The sequence below is a fragment of the Amblyomma americanum genome, chromosome 3 (genome assembly GCF_052857255.1).
Source record: "Amblyomma americanum isolate KBUSLIRL-KWMA chromosome 3, ASM5285725v1, whole genome shotgun sequence".
Lineage (NCBI taxonomy): Eukaryota > Metazoa > Arthropoda > Arachnida > Ixodida > Ixodidae > Amblyomma > Amblyomma americanum.
In genome coordinates, this window is record NC_135499.1 from 41,919,073 (window position 1) to 41,939,419 (window position 20,347).

The 20,347-nt window shown below is 47.2% G+C and overlaps 1 protein-coding gene across 2 annotated transcripts in view; it reads left to right on the top strand.

Annotated features, from left to right (window-relative positions):
* The window catches only part of LOC144124547 (uncharacterized), a 95,941-nt gene that overhangs the window by 57,151 nt on the left and 18,443 nt on the right, over positions 1–20,347 (top strand). For both annotated transcript variants that reach the window (XM_077657288.1, XM_077657289.1), the window contains exons 4-6: positions 6,156–6,211; positions 7,905–7,972; positions 20,109–20,233. In XM_077657288.1, coding sequence (XP_077513414.1) covers positions 6,156–6,211; positions 7,905–7,972; positions 20,109–20,233 — 249 coding nt within the window. The remainder of the gene's footprint in view (positions 1–6,155; positions 6,212–7,904; positions 7,973–20,108; positions 20,234–20,347) is intronic.

Genomic DNA, 20,347 nt, shown 5'->3' on the forward strand with positions numbered 1-20,347 from the left:
GTTCGGACTAGGGGTGCGGCGGGGTGAAGGGGGAAGTCACGACAGAGGGACAAAGGCCTGTGTTCTTTTTTCTGTCTAGCTTCTGCCCGATCTCGGCCACTTCGCTACGGTATGTCACGGCCAGACTTGAGTAGGCGCGCTTTGCTCTGCACTGACCGTGTGCACGGCAGTTTCACAGCAGACGATGGCGCTGTCGGTTTATGACATCACTCAGGCTGCTTCAATATGGCTGTCACTGCCAGAGGGAAGGGCTTAGAGCTGATAACTTCTGACTGCAATTTCTAGCTCAAATGCATGCGCAGAGCCCTACTTCTTTTTTAAGCACACGTAACAACGTCATGTCTAATATCTCTGACATGAAGCCACGATTTGTTGGCAGACCATGTCATGACCCCTTAAGGACAAGTACAAATAGAAGTGTAGAGGCCTTCTTTTATAGAAAACACATCTTTTTCTCCAAATATCATGCTCCAAAGTGTAAGAAATTACCTAATCTGGCTATTTTTAGAAAATTACTGTTCTTGAACCATTGCTGACCATTAAGTTTATCTTGGCATGTAGCCAGCTAATGAGATGCTTTGTCATGCCTCTAAAGGTAAGCCATATATGACGCCACTTTGGCTCAAAATAGAAGTGCTTAACAGGAGAAAACTTCGAGGTGTCCGCATTTTTTAAAGTAAATTTGGAGAAATTTTTGGGCAGGACTTTTTTGCTGTGTATTCTGAAACCTTGTAATAGCATTGTTTGCATTAAAGTTAGAAAACTGCCCTTGCGATGTTCTTTAATTTTATTGCAAATATTTTTATTTCTGTGAAAACAACCACACTAAGGGCCGAGAAATGTCGTGTGGGTACCGGTGCACAGCAAAACGAAAATAGACAAATGGTCAAGCCATTTAATTAGCTTAACATACCAAAAAAGAGCTGCCGCCACCATATGGAAGACGTTGAAGTAACGAGCGTTAGCTGTTTGGTTTACTAGAATTGATATGATGCCATAATCACGTGGTTTTGCTTCTGTCCGCCACATTGGATTTTGACGTCATCATTGGCACCCAAATTTGGCCGCCATCTTGGATTATGATGTCAGTCACAAATTAGGCCGCCATATTGGATTAACTAATGATGTCATCAACTAATTACCATTATTGGGCAACATGTTGGATTTATAAGTGACGTCACCAATCAATCACCAATTGGATATGCTAATGGCACCACCAATCCATCAATCACCAATCAATTGGGTTGCTATATCGATTTACTATGGGGGCCCGCCATCTTGAATTCCTCAGACTTGGAAAATTTTGCGCTGAAGGGAAGTAGTAGCAGACCCCAAAAAGTCGAGAAACGTGATGAGTAAGAGCTAACGCTCTTCAAAATTGCAAGGGAGGAAAGTGGGAGTGAAGGAAGAAAAGGGTACCGTAGTGGAGGGCTCGGAACAATCTCGGCTGCGTGGGGATCTTGAACGTGCACTGACATGGCACAGCAGATGGGCGCCTTTTGCATTCTCTATCGAAGCGCGGCCACTGTGGCCAGGACTGAACCCACGCTCTGGAGCTTGAGAAGGAAATCACCAGCTGGATGAGAATGTGGTGGCGTGCGTTTGGCAGGCACCTTGAGGGGGAATAACTGTTTACTGAGACAAAGAAAGAGGGAAGGCATGGCGCGAACAACTTACCGCAACCTAAACTTGGACAACTTCTGGCAATAGCATCCTGCCAGTACAGTTGATCCCGGATATATCGAACCTAGATATCTTGAATTATTGCCTATGTCGAACAGTTGTAAAATTCCTTTGGGAATCTCATTCAAAAGTATTGCAAATTCGTTTGCGTTTATCGAACTCCGTGCCATGCCGTGCCCCCACAAGTGCGCTTCTCCCAACACGACCCACCCTGGAAGTGGGCTTCTTCCATGCCGCACACCCCTGCAAATGGGCTTCTCCTAATGGAGTTGACGATCTTGAAAATCTTATCTCTTGCACGGCGCTGGCCTTGGACACCTTCGTGCAGAGCGGCTCAAGTAAGAGTCACGTGATGAGAACTTTTTGGGGTGTGAACAGAAATGGGAATGGCCACAGGGTCTTGTAAGGGGCTGGTAAGAGGGAAACCGTGCTGGCCGCAGGCGCCCGATTTCTGCATGCTGGTTGGCTGACACCACTGGCGTAGCCAAAACAAGTGACGTCAGCTAGCTGTCACCAGCGTTTTGGCCATTTTGGCTGTCACTGCTGTCGGTGCTGCTTGGGCATGTGACTGTTATGGTACGATGCGGTGGTCGTTCCTTTTGCTTTGTTCGCGAGGTCAGTGTGAGTTCGCTTGTGGCTTGTGTGGGGCTGTGCATTTTCTTTTCGTTTTGGTAGCATGTTTGGGAGCCATGAATGCGAAAAAATGCAAGAATTTGTACTTGGCAACAAAGGTGGACATCATTCGATGGGCGGAGGCCGGTGAGAAAAAGTCGTTGGTCGTCGATGCGTTCGGAATTCCTCGCAGCATGCTGCGTACAATCCTGAAGAACAAAGCAGACGTGCGGCTGAAGGCAGCGCAATTCAGTTTCCCTGGTTTTCAGAGACATGCGTCAGAAACATTCCTGTCGACGGCCCGACGCTCATGGAGAAAGCGAAATGGCTTGCTGTAGCCTTCAGAGAAGAGAGCTTCACTGCTGGCATGGGTTGTCAGCAGCATTGTCGGAAAGGCCCTCTCGGGTGAAAGACCAGCAGCATTGACACTGAGAAGTGGCTGTTGGAAGAGTGGCCAGAGATTTGCTATAGCCTTTTGCCATTAAAAATATTAAACACAGATGAGACAGCATTGTTTTGGCTGCCAAATAAGACTCTGCACCTGAAGGGCAGTGCATGCCATGGCGGAAAGAAGTGCGCGTCTCAATTTTGCTCGCTGCAAATATGGATGGGTCATGCAAACTGCGGCCATTGGTTATCTGCACAAGTAGGTCACCATGCTGTTTCAAAAACACGAAAGGCCTCCCGGTTTGCATTTAATAAGAAGGCTTTTGCAAGTTTCGTGAGCTCCCAGCGTTTGCAGGCGCCATCCCGGACAGCGTAACAGCACAAGATTTTGTCAGTGCTGATGACGAGTTGCAAGCCTTTGTGGATCATGCTGAGATTGCGGCTGCGATCATAGGTACCGAGGAAGCGGACCCGAGCAGTGGCCAAGATTTGGGTGAAGAGACCCAGCCGCCGTGCACTGTGGCTGAACTTGCATCCACATTCAGCGTCATTCATCGCTGTTGTGGCGCAATAGAAAGCATTGGGCTTAGGTACTAATTTGGATACCATCAACAAGCTTGAGGACAGCTTGATGAACTTTATGGTGCAGAAGAAGAGGCAAGCTAAGCTCACGGACTTTTTTCTTGCGAAATAATGTGCGGTGGTCTTGGAGCAGTGCTTTAGTTTTTTGTGGACTTTGGAGGAGCAAATTGGTAAGTTACCAGTTGTCACGATCCCGGGGAAATTGTCCGTGATGTGCGCAATTTTGAAACAAGCATCTAATAGGCGTATTTTATATCTTGAATTATCAATACATATACTGAAATTTTTTGCGATCCCCTTCGAGTTCGATATATCTGGGACCGACTGCATTTGCCGAAATGTTGGCACTAAAGAAGAGGCTTGAAATTGCCAAGTTCAGCCAGCTGGGGAAAGGAAAATGACCAGGGGAATTGTACAAGGTAAAACAAATGGCTCAGGCAATTGGAGCACATAGCACTGAGTAGCCTTGGCCAATTGTTCAGTCACTTCCGCAAAGGCAAGTAGGAAGCAGTGTGGTTTACAGACCTTAATGATGTCCTCGAAGAAATCGAGAGAGAGAAAGTGGGCCAGACATGTAATGAGGAAGTTGTGTGCACTCCTCTCGCTTGCTGCAAGCCCTCTCACTGTATTCTGCTCCATGCCATCTGATTTGTACAAAGTCCTGTATGAGAGTATCTCGCCCGTTTTTCGTCATTGTCGGCCGTGTTTCTGTATGGACCGCTATGTACAGATTATAAGTAGGCATGTACATTTGATGACGATAGCCTGTCTGGAAGCTGAGGTGGTCTGTATGTGTCGTGTTTAGAAAAGCTTGGCAAGTCTCTCTTGTAGGCACATACTGTAGAAGCTTGGGCAAGTTGGTGTGACATTGTTTTTCAGCAGTGCAGGGGACAAAGGACGAGACAAGTGCACAGACACGGCGCCGTGTCTGTGCACTTGTCTCGTCCTTTGTCCCCTGCGCCGCTGAAAAACAATATCTTTATAGGCAGTTCATAATACCAGCTTTTCACATCTTTCCTGCACTGTCAGTTCTTCAGTTGCATGCACAACACCATCCAATTTGCGTTTTGTCAAAAACTGATTGTCAAGGTTTGCCTAAGAGCCGCATTTTATTTATTTATTTTTTATTTATTTGTTAATACTGCAGAGTCGCTTTGACTCCAAGCAAGGGTGAGCACAAAATATCACAATGAAGCACTATCTTTATTGGTGAGAAAATTGTATTTAAATATAAAATGTAATTTCCTGCCACTCGATTCAAACCCGTGGTGTCAAGACCAAGAACAGACTTCGTGGTCTCTGCTTAGAAGTCACTGGCTCAAGGGTTTGCACAGAAAAAACTTTATTGTCAAAGACATCCCAAAACATACCCGGGACAGACAAAAAAAACAACACACACGGCGCTGATTTGGACATTAATCGTGAACCAACTGGCTCAACAATCCTTCCTTTTGCAGTAAAAAACTTTCCTTGGCATCACCTCAGTTTGCTCGTGAAAATGACCGGTAGTGGGGACGGCTGTTCTTTTTCTGACCTTTTCCAGCTTGTAGAAGCTCCATTTTTGGTCACCGTTGCGTCTTTATTATTTGAAAACTGTTATCGATCAGCGCAGGCTCACTCAAGGGTGTCCAAAAAAATACGTTATTTTTTGGACAATTGGGGATTTCATAAGCCGCACCAAAAAAAAAAATATTTTTTTTTTGTGTTTCCCTGAAGTTTCATTTGCTAAAATTGATAGGGCAGTACTCTAAAAAAAGTTGTGTTGTGTACGCGGTAGCTGTGCATTGTGGGGAAATGCTTGTTCTCGATAATGGTTTTGTGTCTTGATACTCACGGTGTGGAGATTTTTTTTTTCGTGGCTGTTCTATCTCAGTGGTCTTATTTGTTTCGTTGCACTCCTATAACCATACTGCAGGTCGATACATTCTTTGCTTCTAAAATTTGTGAATTTTAAATTTCTCGAAATTTTTTTGTCACTCTAGATATGGCAGTGCATTGCAAAAAAATTGAAAACCAAGATTTGTGCTTTGCAAAAACCAGATTTTAATGAATGTCTTGACCTGTTGCATGCCAGTAAAAACACAATGGTTGTTGAACTAGGCTTTTACTATATTTTCTTAAATATAGGAGGGTAAAGTTGGAATCCATTTGGTGGGACAATGACTGAAAACCACAACAGACGCGGACTGAAAACCACAACAGACACGGGACGGAGGCAGGTAACAATACAGTTGAGAGTTGCGAGTACTGCCCTGTGTTGTCGCCTGCTTTTGTCCCTTGTGTGTTGTGGTTTTTAGTCATTATGCTTAAACTTGGTAGCCATTTCACAAGAGGGCTCAGTGGTTATTGTGCGCGGTTGCTGACCCGAAAGACGCGGGTTTGATCCCGGTCGTGGCGGTCGCATTTCGATAGAGGCGAAATGCCAGAGGCCTAAGTACTTTGCGATGTCAGTGCACGTTAAAGAATCCTAGGTGGTCGGAATTTCCAAGCCTTTCACTACAGCGTCCCTTATAGCCTGAGTTGCTTTGGGGCAATATACTCCCATAAACCAAGGCTTTTCACAAGTTTCTGAGGGAAAATATATATAAGAAAATAATTTTCTGAAGATATAACAGTGAACCTCTGTTAGACTAGTCGTAAAATTATTTCTAATATGCTCAAAACATCTTGTGTGAGTACATCAAGCAATAAAACAATTCTTGCTGATGGCTGCGTGCCCTGTTTATACTGTTTGTTGCCTGGGCACGCTGGAGCTCTCTGGTATTATAAAGCTTTGCCCTTTGATAATGGAGTGCATGGAAAGCATTTATTTGCTTGACCCCAAAAGCAGGGCTATCGTGAGAAGGCGGCTGTGATTGTTGTGTAACTGAGTGCTTTGTGTGCTTTTGCAGTGCCAACTTGGAGGGTGAGAACAGTGGCCACAGCCTACACCATGGAAGGCACAGAGGTGGGTCACACTGTGGGCTCCATTTTCCTGTGTGGAGTGACCATGTTAGCTCGTTTTAACCCTTGAACCACCACCCCGAATTGTACGAATATTGTCAATGAAAAGTCACGCTTGTCCGGCCCAATGTTACGTTGTTCCTACCGTCAAAGACGAGTAAGGGTCAGCGATTGTGTTGGTTGCAATTTTGAGCAATAGAGGGCGGTAGTTGTCCACAAAAAGTGTTTTGCGTCTTTGGAACATGTTTTAAGCCTGACAGTAGTCATTCTTGCTGAAAATCGCCAAAAAATTTCGCGATTTTAGTATGTTTTTTATAGAATTATTTTGGAAGTTAAAAGTTGAAACAGCAGCTGCAGTCGGTACGTTGGCGTGGAACTGAGATGACTTCCAACTCTCAGCGTTGTGCAGTGCAAGAGATGTCATGTCGAATGAACTGGCTGGCACCAAGCAGTGCGTCAGATATAACTTGCAGGCCAACACTCTTAAAATGGTTATCTTACGATTGGTGTTCAGACTTGGGTGTAGAGCAGTCATAGTGTTCCTTCTTTTTTTATCCACCGAGTGGGTGCCAATGGGCGTGTGGTCAGTTTCAATGTTAATGGCGTTCTTAGCAAGTGGAATTCTGTGGCTTCAGTGGGCAGTGTGTGCTCTCACTGCTGCAACTTCACCATTGGGAGGCCACGACAAGGCGACCTGTCTGGGTTGCCTTGTGTAGCTGGGCTCATTTGTTTTTCACTGCAGGTGCGAGTGCTTTAGTTGTGAGGAACATTGTTGTTCCTCACTTCATTGGCCTGTTGTTAAGGATAAAACTCAGAGTGGTGTACATGGTTGATTTTTGTGCTAGCAGCATCATTCCCTGTGTAGGCATGCATTGTCTTCAAGTTTGCACATGCACACATTACCCTCTCCTTCCTCGAAAGGGCAAGAAAGGAGTCCCTGTTTTATAACCGGCACTTCAGCATGACATCAGCATTGGCACATCCACTGAAACTCGGTCTGTAGCAGTGCTGACTGATGAATATGTGCTCCCAAGAGGGAAGCTTTTGCACCTGGCCGGAGTTGTGTGTGTGCCACTCTCATTCTTGTTTCCACATAGTGAAACTTGTTGTGTCTGACTTGTTTGATTGAGTGTAGCTGTTTGTTCATTGTTAGGCGCACATCTGTAGACACAGGGACAAGGGTATTCATGGCCGCCTCATTTCAGACGTTTCCTGGGGCTGGCAAAGAAAGTTAAAGGGACCCTGAAATGATTTTGATAGTTATAATCTAGGTCAACAGATCTGTAGAGGTGGTCTTTTTGGGTATTCGACTCAAATTTGAAAGCTCTATGTGGACCCTTAATTTAGAAATAATTTTTTGAAATCGCTGCTTGCAGTAGCTCACAACCGATCGGTGACATCATACGCGCATATCCTACCCCGATGATGTCAGTGAGCAGTCTTCTCTATGGGCATACCCGGATGGCATGGGCTACCAGTGGTGTAATCATGTGCTTTGTCTAAATTCAGTAAATATCATTTCATGGTCCCTTTAAGGAGCTGGCGCCCTGCAATGTGCAGTTGTAGGCTGCCACTGTGCAGTAGGATCTCACTTGTGGGCCCCACAACTGTGGCGCATGCCACATGAGCCACCATAGGGCCCAAATCACTTGCATAGCTGTTCTCTGTGTGTCTTTCTCTCCCTTCATCCCCCTCAGGATCTCGACGACGAAGTGTTCTTAAAAAGGCACGAGAAACCGGAGCGAGACGAGCGGAGGCGAAAAAAGTGAGTTTTGTACCGAGGCTTCTTGCACCTTACCTGGGAAGGTGTGTTGCAGCTTTGATTGGGTGTTCTTGTGTCTGCCCCGTGACATGTTGGGGCTGTCCCTGCCAGTATTGGAAAGGCGGGAGTGGGAATTGCAGACTGGTTTCTACAGCCCGTGTCAAAAGGTTGTGGCCCATATGGCACTGGGACTGTTGTAGAGCTGCATGGTGAGGCCTCCTCTCTCTGGAATGCCAGTGGAAGTGCTGTGTAGCATCACAGGCAGTGTGGTCTTGTCTAAAGTGCTGTGCTGCTGCAAAAGATGAAAATCACCTAGGAGCTTTGGTGTGAGAAGATTGTGGCCATACAGTTGACGGGCTGCGAGTATACTGTATTTGCTAGATTCTGATGCACCCTCGATTGTAACATGCACCCGTTGTTCACGCTCAGAGAAAAAAATAGTGCAGTGTTTTTGGTTGTAGCATGCACCAGACTTTCATGCTTCCTGCATAAAGAGCGAACGGCGTGTGACGAGCGTGCAGTTCTGGCGCACTGGAAAAACCACCTGGATGTAAGGTAGAGAAATGCACAGAGGCGCCAATCGGCATCCTAAATGGTGTGCAACTGTGTTCAGTTGGCTGACTGATGTGCGGCTGATGACCATCGTTGCCGAGGGCTGGCGTGAAGCTCAGGAAAGAAAAATCAAAACTAAGCTGTCAGACAATGCCCGGAAGCCATCCGTTTTTCATCACGCCTTCTGTTGCACGTACACCAAAGATGTGCGGGTGATCCTGCAACGTGCAATTGAGGTTTGAGTAGGGCTATTTTGACGATCGCTTGCTGTGCCAGTCGTACCTAACCAATGCAAGATGCCTAGCATCCGAATTAGCGAGCATCTAATGCCATAGACTTACACGGATGCCGGCCGAGAATTGCGCCAGCTGTTTCAATCATTTGGATTTTCGATTTAATGGGCGTCAAATTAACGAGCTTTTACTGTATTGATGCACACGAGGTACCAAGACACCATTTTGTGACGCCTATGACAGCAGGGTGTTGCTTGTGTCGTTTCATTTTAGACTCTAATGTGCATGCTACTTTCAGGCGAGTTTTTCCGGGAAAATGATGTGTGTGAGCACCGAGTAACTACGGTATCTGTTGGGGGTGTGATTGGCATTGCCTTCTTGCATGTGAGAACAGATAAGCAAGTTGGTATTTGAGTGCAGCCAGTATGCCAAGTGCCTGGCAGCTGTCGCCGGTTGTTGCTGGCTGGATAGTTCATGTTTCACTGCCATCATTTACTGTGCTCCTAAAGGTGCCTCTCTGGCTGCAGTGCAGGGTGTAGGGGAGAACAACGACACCTAAGGCCTGCACAGGCTGGTGGGCATGGTGATGCTACTGGTGAACAGTTGCAAGTAGATGACACTGTATATAAAACAAAAGTAAAATTGAAACCAAACCTTGTTTTAGATAGCATGCTTATCCCATGTACTAAAATGTGTTATTTTGAGAAACTTTCAAACTACTTTCAGCCGTAGATAAAATGTAGGGGGAATAGTGTAGTTCAAGCCAGTGCGCTGAGTTGATGTATGGCAGCCGCGTTAAGAGCTTATTGTGCACTAGGCTTAGAGGTTTTTTGCATGTTCAGTTTCGTTCCACTGTAAGTTGAAAAAGAAAACATCACCAGATGTCGTTACTGTAAAGGCATGCCTGAAGTAAGAGGTGCAGCCTTCGTCAAAAGTTTACAGCCCAGGGGTTTGCACCTGGGCTTTACTCTGTGGCTTGCTATACCTTACTGGCGTCCCAAATCTCTCGTTCTTTCCCCTCCGAGAGTTGGGATTGCGTGGACACTACGAGAACTTTATTACAGTTGAACGCCGTTATAAAGAGGCACAGATGTAATGGATCATTGGGAATAAGAGACATTTTTCACTCACCTGGTTAGCTGCCCTGGCTCCCCCATTAAATGGACCTCTTTTCTTTAAAAGACATTGGGTGTAGAATAAAGCTTACATCAGTCAATCAGTCGTGTGTAGAAGACACCTGGTAATAAAGGACAAGTTATCATTGAATTTTAATCAAGAATCCTGCCTATAAAAAGCATTCTAACTTTGCTTGTCGAAGTTGACCACAACTCTGCAGATGCAGTCTCAGCGAGAGAGAGAAAAAACTTATGAGCATAGGTTGGAGGGTGGAGCCATTTGCCGTAGCTGTCTGGGTGGCCAGGCGATCGGGTCGCACTGGTTGCCCAGACGGCCATCACTTGTAAACCGTGGCAGCATTCATGGTCGAGGGAGACTGCAAGGTGCAATCACTTACGCGGTTATTACGAAGTTGTCCAGCTGTCTGGAAAACATTGACAAGGGGCACCTTAATTATGACTGCTGCGTAGAAGGGCTTGCAATCTACTGCCAGAGGGTGCGGACGTGTGCCCGCACAAGAATGGCAGGTGGCGCGCAGTGGGCTGTCCTGCTCACGCCGCTTCTATTACTAAGAAGCACGAAACTTGGTAAAAGGGCTGTTAGCCAGCGGTTTGCACGGCCTGCGAGTCACGCAGCAACCAACAAGCAAGCTTCCACTAGTGCACCACCCTCGCTGCTGCTCACGCATGCTTTGGCACTGCACTGACAGACAAAGCACCGCACCTTCCCTTGCGGCTTCGTATGTGAAGCAGATCTGTTTCCCAAGGCAAACCTAAGGAAGTGATACGTAGCCCTTCCTCCTTCGCTTTGGATATCTGTAGCTGGCTCATCGCATGAGGCCGTATTTGGTGTAAAGCCGTGCTGCTGCATGGTGCTCCTTTATTCTAGGTCTCTTTGATTTGGCTGCCGTCAAGTTCTGTGCCCTGAGCATGCAGCATCAGTTCAAGTGCAGCTTTGCACTGGCTGCTGCCAAAAGCATTGGTGTCACCACCAAATTACAGCCAGCTGTGTGCTGCCAACATCAATGGCCGCCAAAATCTCCAACCAGGTGAAGAATTTTCAAGTGGCAAATCACAATCAGTGTTGCCACGAACCAGCTCGAGCAACTCGTTCTTTTACATATAGAAAAAGAGTCGTTGCATGTATATACACAGATGATTTAGGAATATGCGCTGAAATGTTGCTCGTGGGGCTCGGCTTGATTGCTTAGGTTTACAATTAGGATGCCATCAAGTTACTTACCTCCTCCTTTCAAGAACCAACAGTCATCATTTCATTTACACTATGGTCAAATTCTTCTCCGACCTACCGTAAAATTCCGAGCAAGCGCCACCCCACCCTGCAAGTCAAAATTATTGGCAAAGCAGTGGGGGGGTGGGGGGCGGGGGGGGGGGGGGGGGGGGGTCGCTTTCCTGGAACGGCGCAGAAATGTGGAATTAACAGTGAAATTAGGGGGGGCCATTGCATGGGTGGGGGCGTTTGTTCGGAATTTTATGGTACATATGGGGGCTGCCATATTGCTGCACTACAGCTGTACTTTCAATTTCGAGAGTGCAAGCCAGCCAAGAACTCGTGCTGCACTAGGCTGGTACTTTTGCAAAACGAAGACAGAAGTGCAGCAAGCTCATGCTGCACTGTGAAAACGAAGGCGAAAGTGCTGCATTCCTTGAACTGGTGCAGCAAGTGCAGCCAAATCGAAGACACCTTATAGTTACTTGCAGTTTCTGTAATGGAGTTCGCTGTGCATAGTAACACTAAAAAGAAGGCATAAGTTTTTACAATTCACAATCAGTAGTAACAAGTACACTGGAAATTTTGGTACTTCGCTTATATTGGAGCTCCATTCTTCGAAATATTTCACCATTCTTGCGGCTTCAAAAACTACCCAGGACTAAATTCAATTTTCTGCAGTGAATCTGTGCAAAAATCTTGCCAACATGTTATGTCAAGCAGGAAAAATTAAAACTGCTTTAGCGTCTAACAAATTGGTGCAGCATGCTTATAGCCCTTTTTTGTGAAAGTCTTAGTCATGAAGTGAGAAGATCAAAGTGGGGGCAGAACGATAAAATACGAAAACACAGACCCTTTTCTTATAAGAGACCTGTAATATGAGAAACAAAAACTGCTCCCTGGAGCATATCTGTTATGAAGGGGTTCAACTGTGTACAGCTTAGAAGCAAACCTCCTTAATTCTTTACTTTTGACTCTGACCTGTGGAGCAGAAATTTTGAGCCTAAGAATAGGGTTGAACCTAAAGGGGCTCTGAAACACCTTCCGAGGAGAGCACATTAACTCTCTTAATCACTGCACATTAACTCTCTTAATCACTGCACTGTTTTGCCATGAAAACCAGAGCCAAACAAGACTCTTCTACACGCAGCAGATGCGTCAATGTTGGCGAGCCCTTCCCCGCGACTTTTTCATGCTCGCGCCCTCCTCCGTCCCCCGCATCTCTGTAGACAAGGTGAGAGGTGGCCATTGGTTAGATTCTTTCAGACGTCGGGCAGCTACCATGGCCTCGGCCAATTAGCCGCTTAGCTCCGGCGGGTCGGGAAGCTCCGCTCCCAGAGGGGGGTCGGTGAAGGAGTGCCTACCTTCCAGTGTGCAAAAAGTGACGAGAGGAGAGGGAAAGGCGCGAAGACGCTGAAATTCAATTTTAACTACAGATAACTCAGCTTCTACCAAGCGCATTTAAAAAATTCTTGCTGGGCGCTATTCGTGAAGCGGCGTGCTTCAATATCCCATGCATGGCGCAACTTTATTAGAGCCCCTTCACAGCCCCTTTAAGTTGCTGTGTAAAGATAAATGAATGGTGTAATGTTGTGAGACAGGAAGCGAGCAGAGTGGATCAGGCAACAAATGTGAGTTAATGATATTCTTTACTAAAAATCAAGATGAGGGAGAAGTGGAGACAAGCAGGGCATGTAATGCGAAGATGCGATAAGTAGGGACATATGAATGCTGAAATTTTTTAATACGAATCAGTTACGAATAGGAAAAAAGGATGGCTTTGAACATTGAATCAAATATCTGTTCACGAAGACAAAAATAATTTAGAAAAAGATAAACAAGCAAATGCTTGTTTATCTTGCTTGTTGACACAAGACTGGCAACTGAAAATAACATGACGTCTAGTAAATCGCTTATTAATTATGGTTTCAAGGGACCGGAAAAAATGCCGGGATCATCCAAAGGCTGGCTAATGGTTTATGGGGGTTTAATGTCCCAAAGCGATGCAGGCTATGAGAGACGCCGTAGTGAAGGGTTCCGGACATTTCGACCACCTGGGGTTCTTTAACGTGCACTGACATCGCACAGGCCTCGAAAATTTCGCCTCCATCGAGATTCGGCCACCGCGGCCGGGATCGAACCCGCGTCTTTCGGGCCAGCAGCCGAACGCCAACCACTCAGCCACCACGGTGACCCGAAGGCCGGCTAATAAAATGCCCCATGCTCCCCCCTCAAACAAATGCCGAAAATGCGAAAATGGCATGAAGTCTTATGAGGAGGCTCCATCACATAAACACCAAAAAGCCTGCAATAAGCGTGCAATTTTAGCGTGCTAGAACAACAACTTGGACGTAAGCGAGGGAAAGGCACATTGGCGTCGTGGAATGGCGAGGCTGATTTTAAAAAGGAAAAAGCGGTTAGCTCAGTTGGTAGAGTGACTGCTTCGGTGAAGCGGTATTCCCGGTTTCGAACCCCGGACCAGGATGAATTTTTCTTTAACTGCAAATTTTGTGAGAAAGCTGTATAGCTTTTCTTTTGTAGCCATACGGCTGCGCTTGGTGGATGCCAATCAGTAATTTCTCCCTTATTACAAATCTACTCCACCTTGAGGGATTCCCCTAAACATTTGACTAACACTGTTCCCACTTTGAGTTATTGATCAGGGACGAATTTTTCTTTAACTGCAAAGTTTCTGAGAAATCCTGGAAAGCTGTATAGCTTTCCTTTGTAGCCGTATGGCTGCGCTTGGTTGGATGCCAATGAGTAATTACTCCGTCATTACAAATCTACTCCACCGTGGGGGATTCCCCTTAACATTTGACCAAGAAAAAAGACCAGCGGCACACCAGTTGCCATCTGAAAGCAGTGCGGAGCTGGGTTTAGGTGACCGTCGAATGCATGGACCGACAGCTGCTGTTGCCGTGAGCTAGCAGTGAAGCTCAGAAACCGAAACCACTCAACCAGCCTTTTTTTTTTTTTTTACATGGTGAAAGGGGCCCTCTTACCGTCATCATGCCTGCCATTAAGTGCATTTAAGAGGTGTGTGGGTTACAGTGCACCATGCAATATAGACATGGGACTTTTGCGCAATCGTTTGCCCTGCTGTGACAACCTGGCTCGCCCCTTTGGAAGCCTCATGAAATGTTCAGCAGGTGGGCTTTCCCACATGTCATAGTTGACCAAAACGAGATGGCGGAGCTCACGCTAGGAGAATTATGAAGGTAATGGGACAAATGCCATGGGTGTGGGAGTTAAGTGTGCAACACATTATGGTAGGATCAAAGAAAAAACCACATGCATTGTCAGTGCGATTGTTCAAAGTGGGTGGTCGGCCATCTTGTTAACATTGGGTGTTATATGTGGGAAAGCCCACTTGTAAAGTTTCACACCAAGTCAAGCCTAGCAGCGTCCGAATGCGATTGGTTCACACGATCAACGCTGGAAAAGAAAGTGAAGAGCATGCATTTTTTGTTTTCCTGGAACTTTAAACTGATCATCGGATTACTTACTCAGATGTTGTGGTTTTGCCATGGCCGAATTTGTGAAAGTCTGCATTGTATACGATCGCTGGCGAGTATTTGAAAATTTTCGAATATTCTGTAATTCGAGTAGAAAAGTGCACCGAACATTAAACATATTTGATTCATATCCAGAATTTCGTCTCTTTTTTCTGAATTCAAATCGAATATGTTTAATGTTCGGTATCATTATTCTCCAGTATTATTGGTCTCTTTTTATGGTCGGTCCCAAACCTCTGTACTCAACTTTGGATGGCTTACACATCTGAGCACCTCTTACCCAGGTGTACCCATACCAGTTGGAGCAGATTTTAATGGTCCACATACAGCCTGGGGATACACTCATAATTCTAAACGTGGAGATCAGATTTACAACACGTTTTCCGACCAGTCGTTTCCACTTCTCAACAACTCCTCTAGTTATACCCTCCCACGTGCTCCTCCATCAACTCTGGACCTTATGTGGTGGCTATGTCCTAGCAGTCCTCATTGGTCTTGTGAAGCAGGTGCCTGGGGCAGTGATCACTCCACCCATTCTAATTGAATTTGCCTCAAGCACATTACATAAAATTCGCTGCAAGATTTATCTCACTTCTTGGGACAGTCTTCGCACGGATGGCCTTTCTACATTTGTGCTTGTTTTAACTCAGAACACAATTTCTTCTACTGTATCGTGAATTGGTAATGCGTCCCCGACTTTCCGAAGGGAGGGGAACGCTGTTGCATGCAGGTTCGAACAAGAGAAAAAACAGATCAAACGAAACAAAATGAAGCTGTATTTATAATTTAAAGGAAAATAGCCAATAAGAAATGAAAACACCAATAAAAAACACACACTCAACAGGCATACAACACTACAGATTAAAGAAAAGAGCACCAGATATTGAGTGTCCCAGGTGAAGTGGGGATGCCTTGCACACACGACGGACACGGGTTGATGAACTGCGAGGCGTCGCTGGCGTTGCGTCGAAGGAAGCGGCAGAAAAGGGCCAGGTGGTTTGGTAGTAGGAACAGAGAGGACCACAGGAAGACGCCGGTGGTCTCCCGTCAACAGCCCGAAGAACTTGGCAGCAGCAGGAGAAGCATTGCTAGGACTCGTTGACGGTGTCCCGAAACACAGTAGGCTTATTACAGGCTAACCAAGGGAGCCTCTCGGCAGCACAGGCCCTCAATCCATCGGCTGCCACCTCCAAACTTGAAAGGAACACAGGAGGCTTGCGTTGGTGATTCAAGGGAGGTCTCCGGCAGCACCTACCTGACGTCCGACGGCTGCCACCTCCACGCTTGAATGGAACGCAGGAGGCTTGCGTCGGTGATTCAAGGGAGGTCCTTGGCAGCACGGGCCCAACGTCCGACGGCTACCACCTCCACGCTTGAATGGCATGATCTCTGCTGCGCTGTCTCCCTTCACATCTCAGTTTTCTGACCCATCAGCTCTCCGCTCTTCATGCCCGCCTCGCTCTTCGGCGCCTTCGCCTTGCATGCACCATTCGCATGCGCACGCGCACAACGATGGGCTGGCACGCGCAGCGCTGCGCTGTCTGACGCACCACTGTCGACGCACCGCGTTCAAAAGTTCCGCGACGATTTCGTGTGCACATCACGAACTGTCAACGAAGACCAACCAAATCCTGACTTTCACCTCCTTAATCTCTGGGCAAGGCGCAAGCAGCTGTACGTATACGTCACTCAGCATCCGTCAGATCAGAATGCACGAACGGAACCTCATAGAGTCAACGCTAAAACCCGTCGATATCCTAAACGTCTTGTGCACAAGCGCTGGACAGAGTGGTGTTCTCAACTCAATACTCCTGTCGGCAACCGCCACTTGTGGCATGTATTTCATTCCCTGGAACGCAAGCCATCCGTCAAAGACTACGCCGAGAGTATTCACCTTGCCCTTCGTCTTTCTCCAGATAAATTCGCTTCGCAAGCTACCCTTCAGTTCTTTCTGAATTATGACAGCTCACTTGCACCTGTTCCAGTCAGCCCCAAACATGAGCCAGAGGATAAGATCACATGGCCGAGCTTATAGCTGCCATTGAAGACATACGCCCTAACACTGCACCTGGTCATGATGGTGTACCTTATGCCCTATTCCGGAATCCAGATGGTGAAGCATTGACTTCACTTAGAATTTTTAACGAAATCTAGAAATCCAGTGAAATGCCACACGATTGGAAACATTCAGTGGTAGTTCTGATACCAAAGCCCGGAAAATCACCCACAGCTCTTGGGGCCTACGACCGATTTCTCTTACCCCAACTACGGTATTTACATGATTGTAAGTCAACCTATCTTTAAAAGTTGAAAATCCGAAGTGAGGGGGTCGACTTACAATCGAAACGAAGACATCGCACTATAAGTAAAGGCGATACAAACGAGATATCGGGCATGCTACAGTGCGGGTGCATTTTTGCTGCGTGGCTCCGTTGCATTGCTCTTGGTGCTGGCCTGCAGCAGCTGCTATGTCAATGTGCAGAACTAGCATATTCCTCCCCTTGCGCGGGTGGCGGCCGATGGCGCCTATCGATAAACAGCAAACTGGCACCCCACATGTGGCTGCTGACTGGGGTTGCTGATAAGCGGCGGCAGCCCGATAACGCAGTCGCGTTCTAAGGGAAGCTCAAGCGTCCAACAAGTTTTATTTTTACTTTCAAATGCAGGCTCGGCGCTCAAGGGAGCATTGATAGTTGATGGAAGGGCCGCTGTTCCAATCGAGACGGCACCCCCACACGGAACGGCAACAGTGCCGGGGAGTGTCGGTAGCCGACAGAAGAGCTGACGCCATTCACGCGTAGTTTCTCTTTGGCTCTGACGCATTTGACTACTGCCGGCCACGTTTCACAAGTATTTAATGTAGCGCTTCGTCGGTCATCATTTTGTGCTCCAGGTCCGGCAAGCGACTGACGCTCGTTCAAGGCTACATTCAAGATAGCTGGCATTTTTTACACCGAAGAAACGAACAGCCGCGCGCCGGGCCGCAAGTTCGATGTTCGCAATGGGTGATACAGGTGTGGCAGCAGCAGCGAGGAAAATTTTTAGCTGTTCCATGCGATGTCGTGTTGTGGCTGTTTGCGAAGTACGGGGTTTCGCTGCACGGTGATATTAGACGTGCTGTGGGACCGCAGTAGCTATCACGACAACAGCGCTAGTGTGGACGATGGCGCAAGTGTAGAGGAGTAGTTCAGTGACTAATACATTTTCGTTTTGAATGTGCCCACGGGCACACCCCCGCGCGGCAGCCGATAGCGGCTGGCGATAAACGGTGGCCGCTGGATAATGCTGTCGCGTTAACTATTCAAGGCCAAGCTTAAACAACCTCAAGAGTTTTTATTTTTTTTTCGGAAATGTGATTTGGGGGGTCGACTTACATTCGAGTCGACTTACATTGGAGTAGTACTTACAATCCTGTAAATGCGGTATTTGTAAGCTGTATGAAAAACTGCTTGCCACTCGACTCTCCTGGTGGCTAGACCATCATCTGAAATATTCATCTTCCCAAATTGGTTTCCGACCAGGATGCGTAGCTGAGGATGGTCTTGACCGCTTTGCCAACGACGTGATACATTGCTCACCTCACAGCCGTCTCGTTCGCACAGTCCTAGCAACAGATATCACGAAGGCCTACAACAAAATTCTCCACGAACCCATTCTCAACACTACGTCATTGCATGGCATGCCCTTCCAGCAATGTCGAGCAATTTATGCTTTTCTTTCGCTATAGACATTTGCTGTCCGCGTTAATGGTAGACCCATAGGACGCTTCATTTCTAATCGCGGAGTACTGCAGGGCTCAGTTGTAGCCCCAACTCTGTTTAACATCTTATTCATTCCTCTGATACACAGTCTCTTCACCCTTCCTAATGTTCAAGTTCTAGCATATGCAGACGACATCACTCTCTGGTTCACAAACCACTCAGCTCAGGTGCAGCAAGGCTCCCTGCAAAATGCCCTCAGTCTTCTTCACAACTTTCTTGCCAACACTGGCCTCTCCCTCAACCTCTCCAAATTCTGCTATGTCCATGTGGGCAATAAAGCTGGCCGCCGTATTTTCAAAGCCATTCCGTTCGTGCTCACTATTGACAATGCATGACTTCCTGAAGTGGAACATACCAATGTTTTGGGCCTGCACGTTCATGCTTCAGGCAAAGGCATGGCTTGGTTGCCAGCTATGCGCAAGAGTGCAATAAATACACTTGGCCTCACTCTGGAGGTGCCCGCTCAGATACAGCTCGCCGACTTGTTCGTGCTGTCTTTCAACCTCGGCTCCTATACCAGGCTCAGTTCCAATAACTCATGAAACGACAGTGCTCTACACTTGAAGCACTCAACCACGAAGCCATGCGAGTCATTACTGGCCTACACCGAGCAACTCCTCTTTGTCTGCTGCAGGAGTATGCGCAGCTCAACACACTGGAAGATTTAATTACCCAGCGACAAACCAATAGAGCACAAAAAGTTTCTCTTCGTCTGATGTTCGAGCCTCAACCACCTCCATGGGACTACTGTCACATTACGTCAAACAAGCCTGCTCGTCATAAGAAGTCGGAGTTCTCTTCGCTGTTACCACCAGCTTTTTCTACGCTACATGATGGCTGTATCCTTTACACAGATGTTGCCATAACTCCAACGGGGGGATCAACTGCTGCTTGTCAATCTCACCCGGTGCCTATACTTATCCACTGTGCTCAAGCTCGCACAGATGTCCATATCATCATCGCACCTGACATGGTATCTTGTTTTACCGACGTCTCAAAAACTTCCCCTGCCTCTTTGCCACCAGATCCACTTCTGACACATTTCACATCTTCAGCCTCCCTCAGGCAGCGTACACATGCTCTTATTCCGCCGTGTACCTACCCCTTTCCCCCAACCTGTCACGGGTAGAGGAGGTCTCTCTGAGGTGGCTGCGGGTCAGAGTGGCCCTTGCGCCTGTAGTCCGCAACCAGTGACAAAGTGAGAAGATTCCTACGCCGGAAAAATGCTCTCACTGCGAAGCACCCGCCTCCAACACCACTTTCCACCACCTACTGTGGACCTGCCCGGGAACTTCGCTGGTGCGCGCTCATGTTCTTCAAGAGGCAGGCCTGTCTTCAAACAATGACTCCAATTTCCACTTGTGGGTAACGAAAAACATATATGCACGAAGATTCTTTTTATACATAACCAGACTTCATGCTTTTTTGTAACATATTATAACGTTCATTACTGACATCACGTTTTATGCCATGGGGCACATTTAGCGCCACAGGTAATAATAATAATTCCGGATTTTGAATATTTGCACACCTCTAATCTTAAGCGATGGGCTCTCAGGGTAGCCAACTGGATTCCGAGAGAAGGCAAGCGGAGCAGGTGGTGTCAGGCACACAGGAAGAGATCAGGAAGTTTGCAGGGTCAAGGCAGTTGCAGCTGGCTCCGGACAGTGTTAATTGGAGATGAACCAAAGAGGCATATGTCCTGCTGATGATGATGATGCGGTTGCAGGTGGGACATGCAGCGAATGCGGGAGGAGCAACAGATGGAGCGCCTGCGACGCAAGCAGCTCCGCTCACAGCCCGAAGAGCGACCTCCCGCCTGTCCTCGCTCCTTCTGTGGGCACCTACGGAACGGTGGGTCTCACACCATTCTCTGGCCGCAGGGTCTGTGTGCTCAGAGCTGCAGCAGGGGAGAGAAGGGATTCACAGGAGCAGTCGCTGCATGGCATTGCTGTAATATTTATGAGC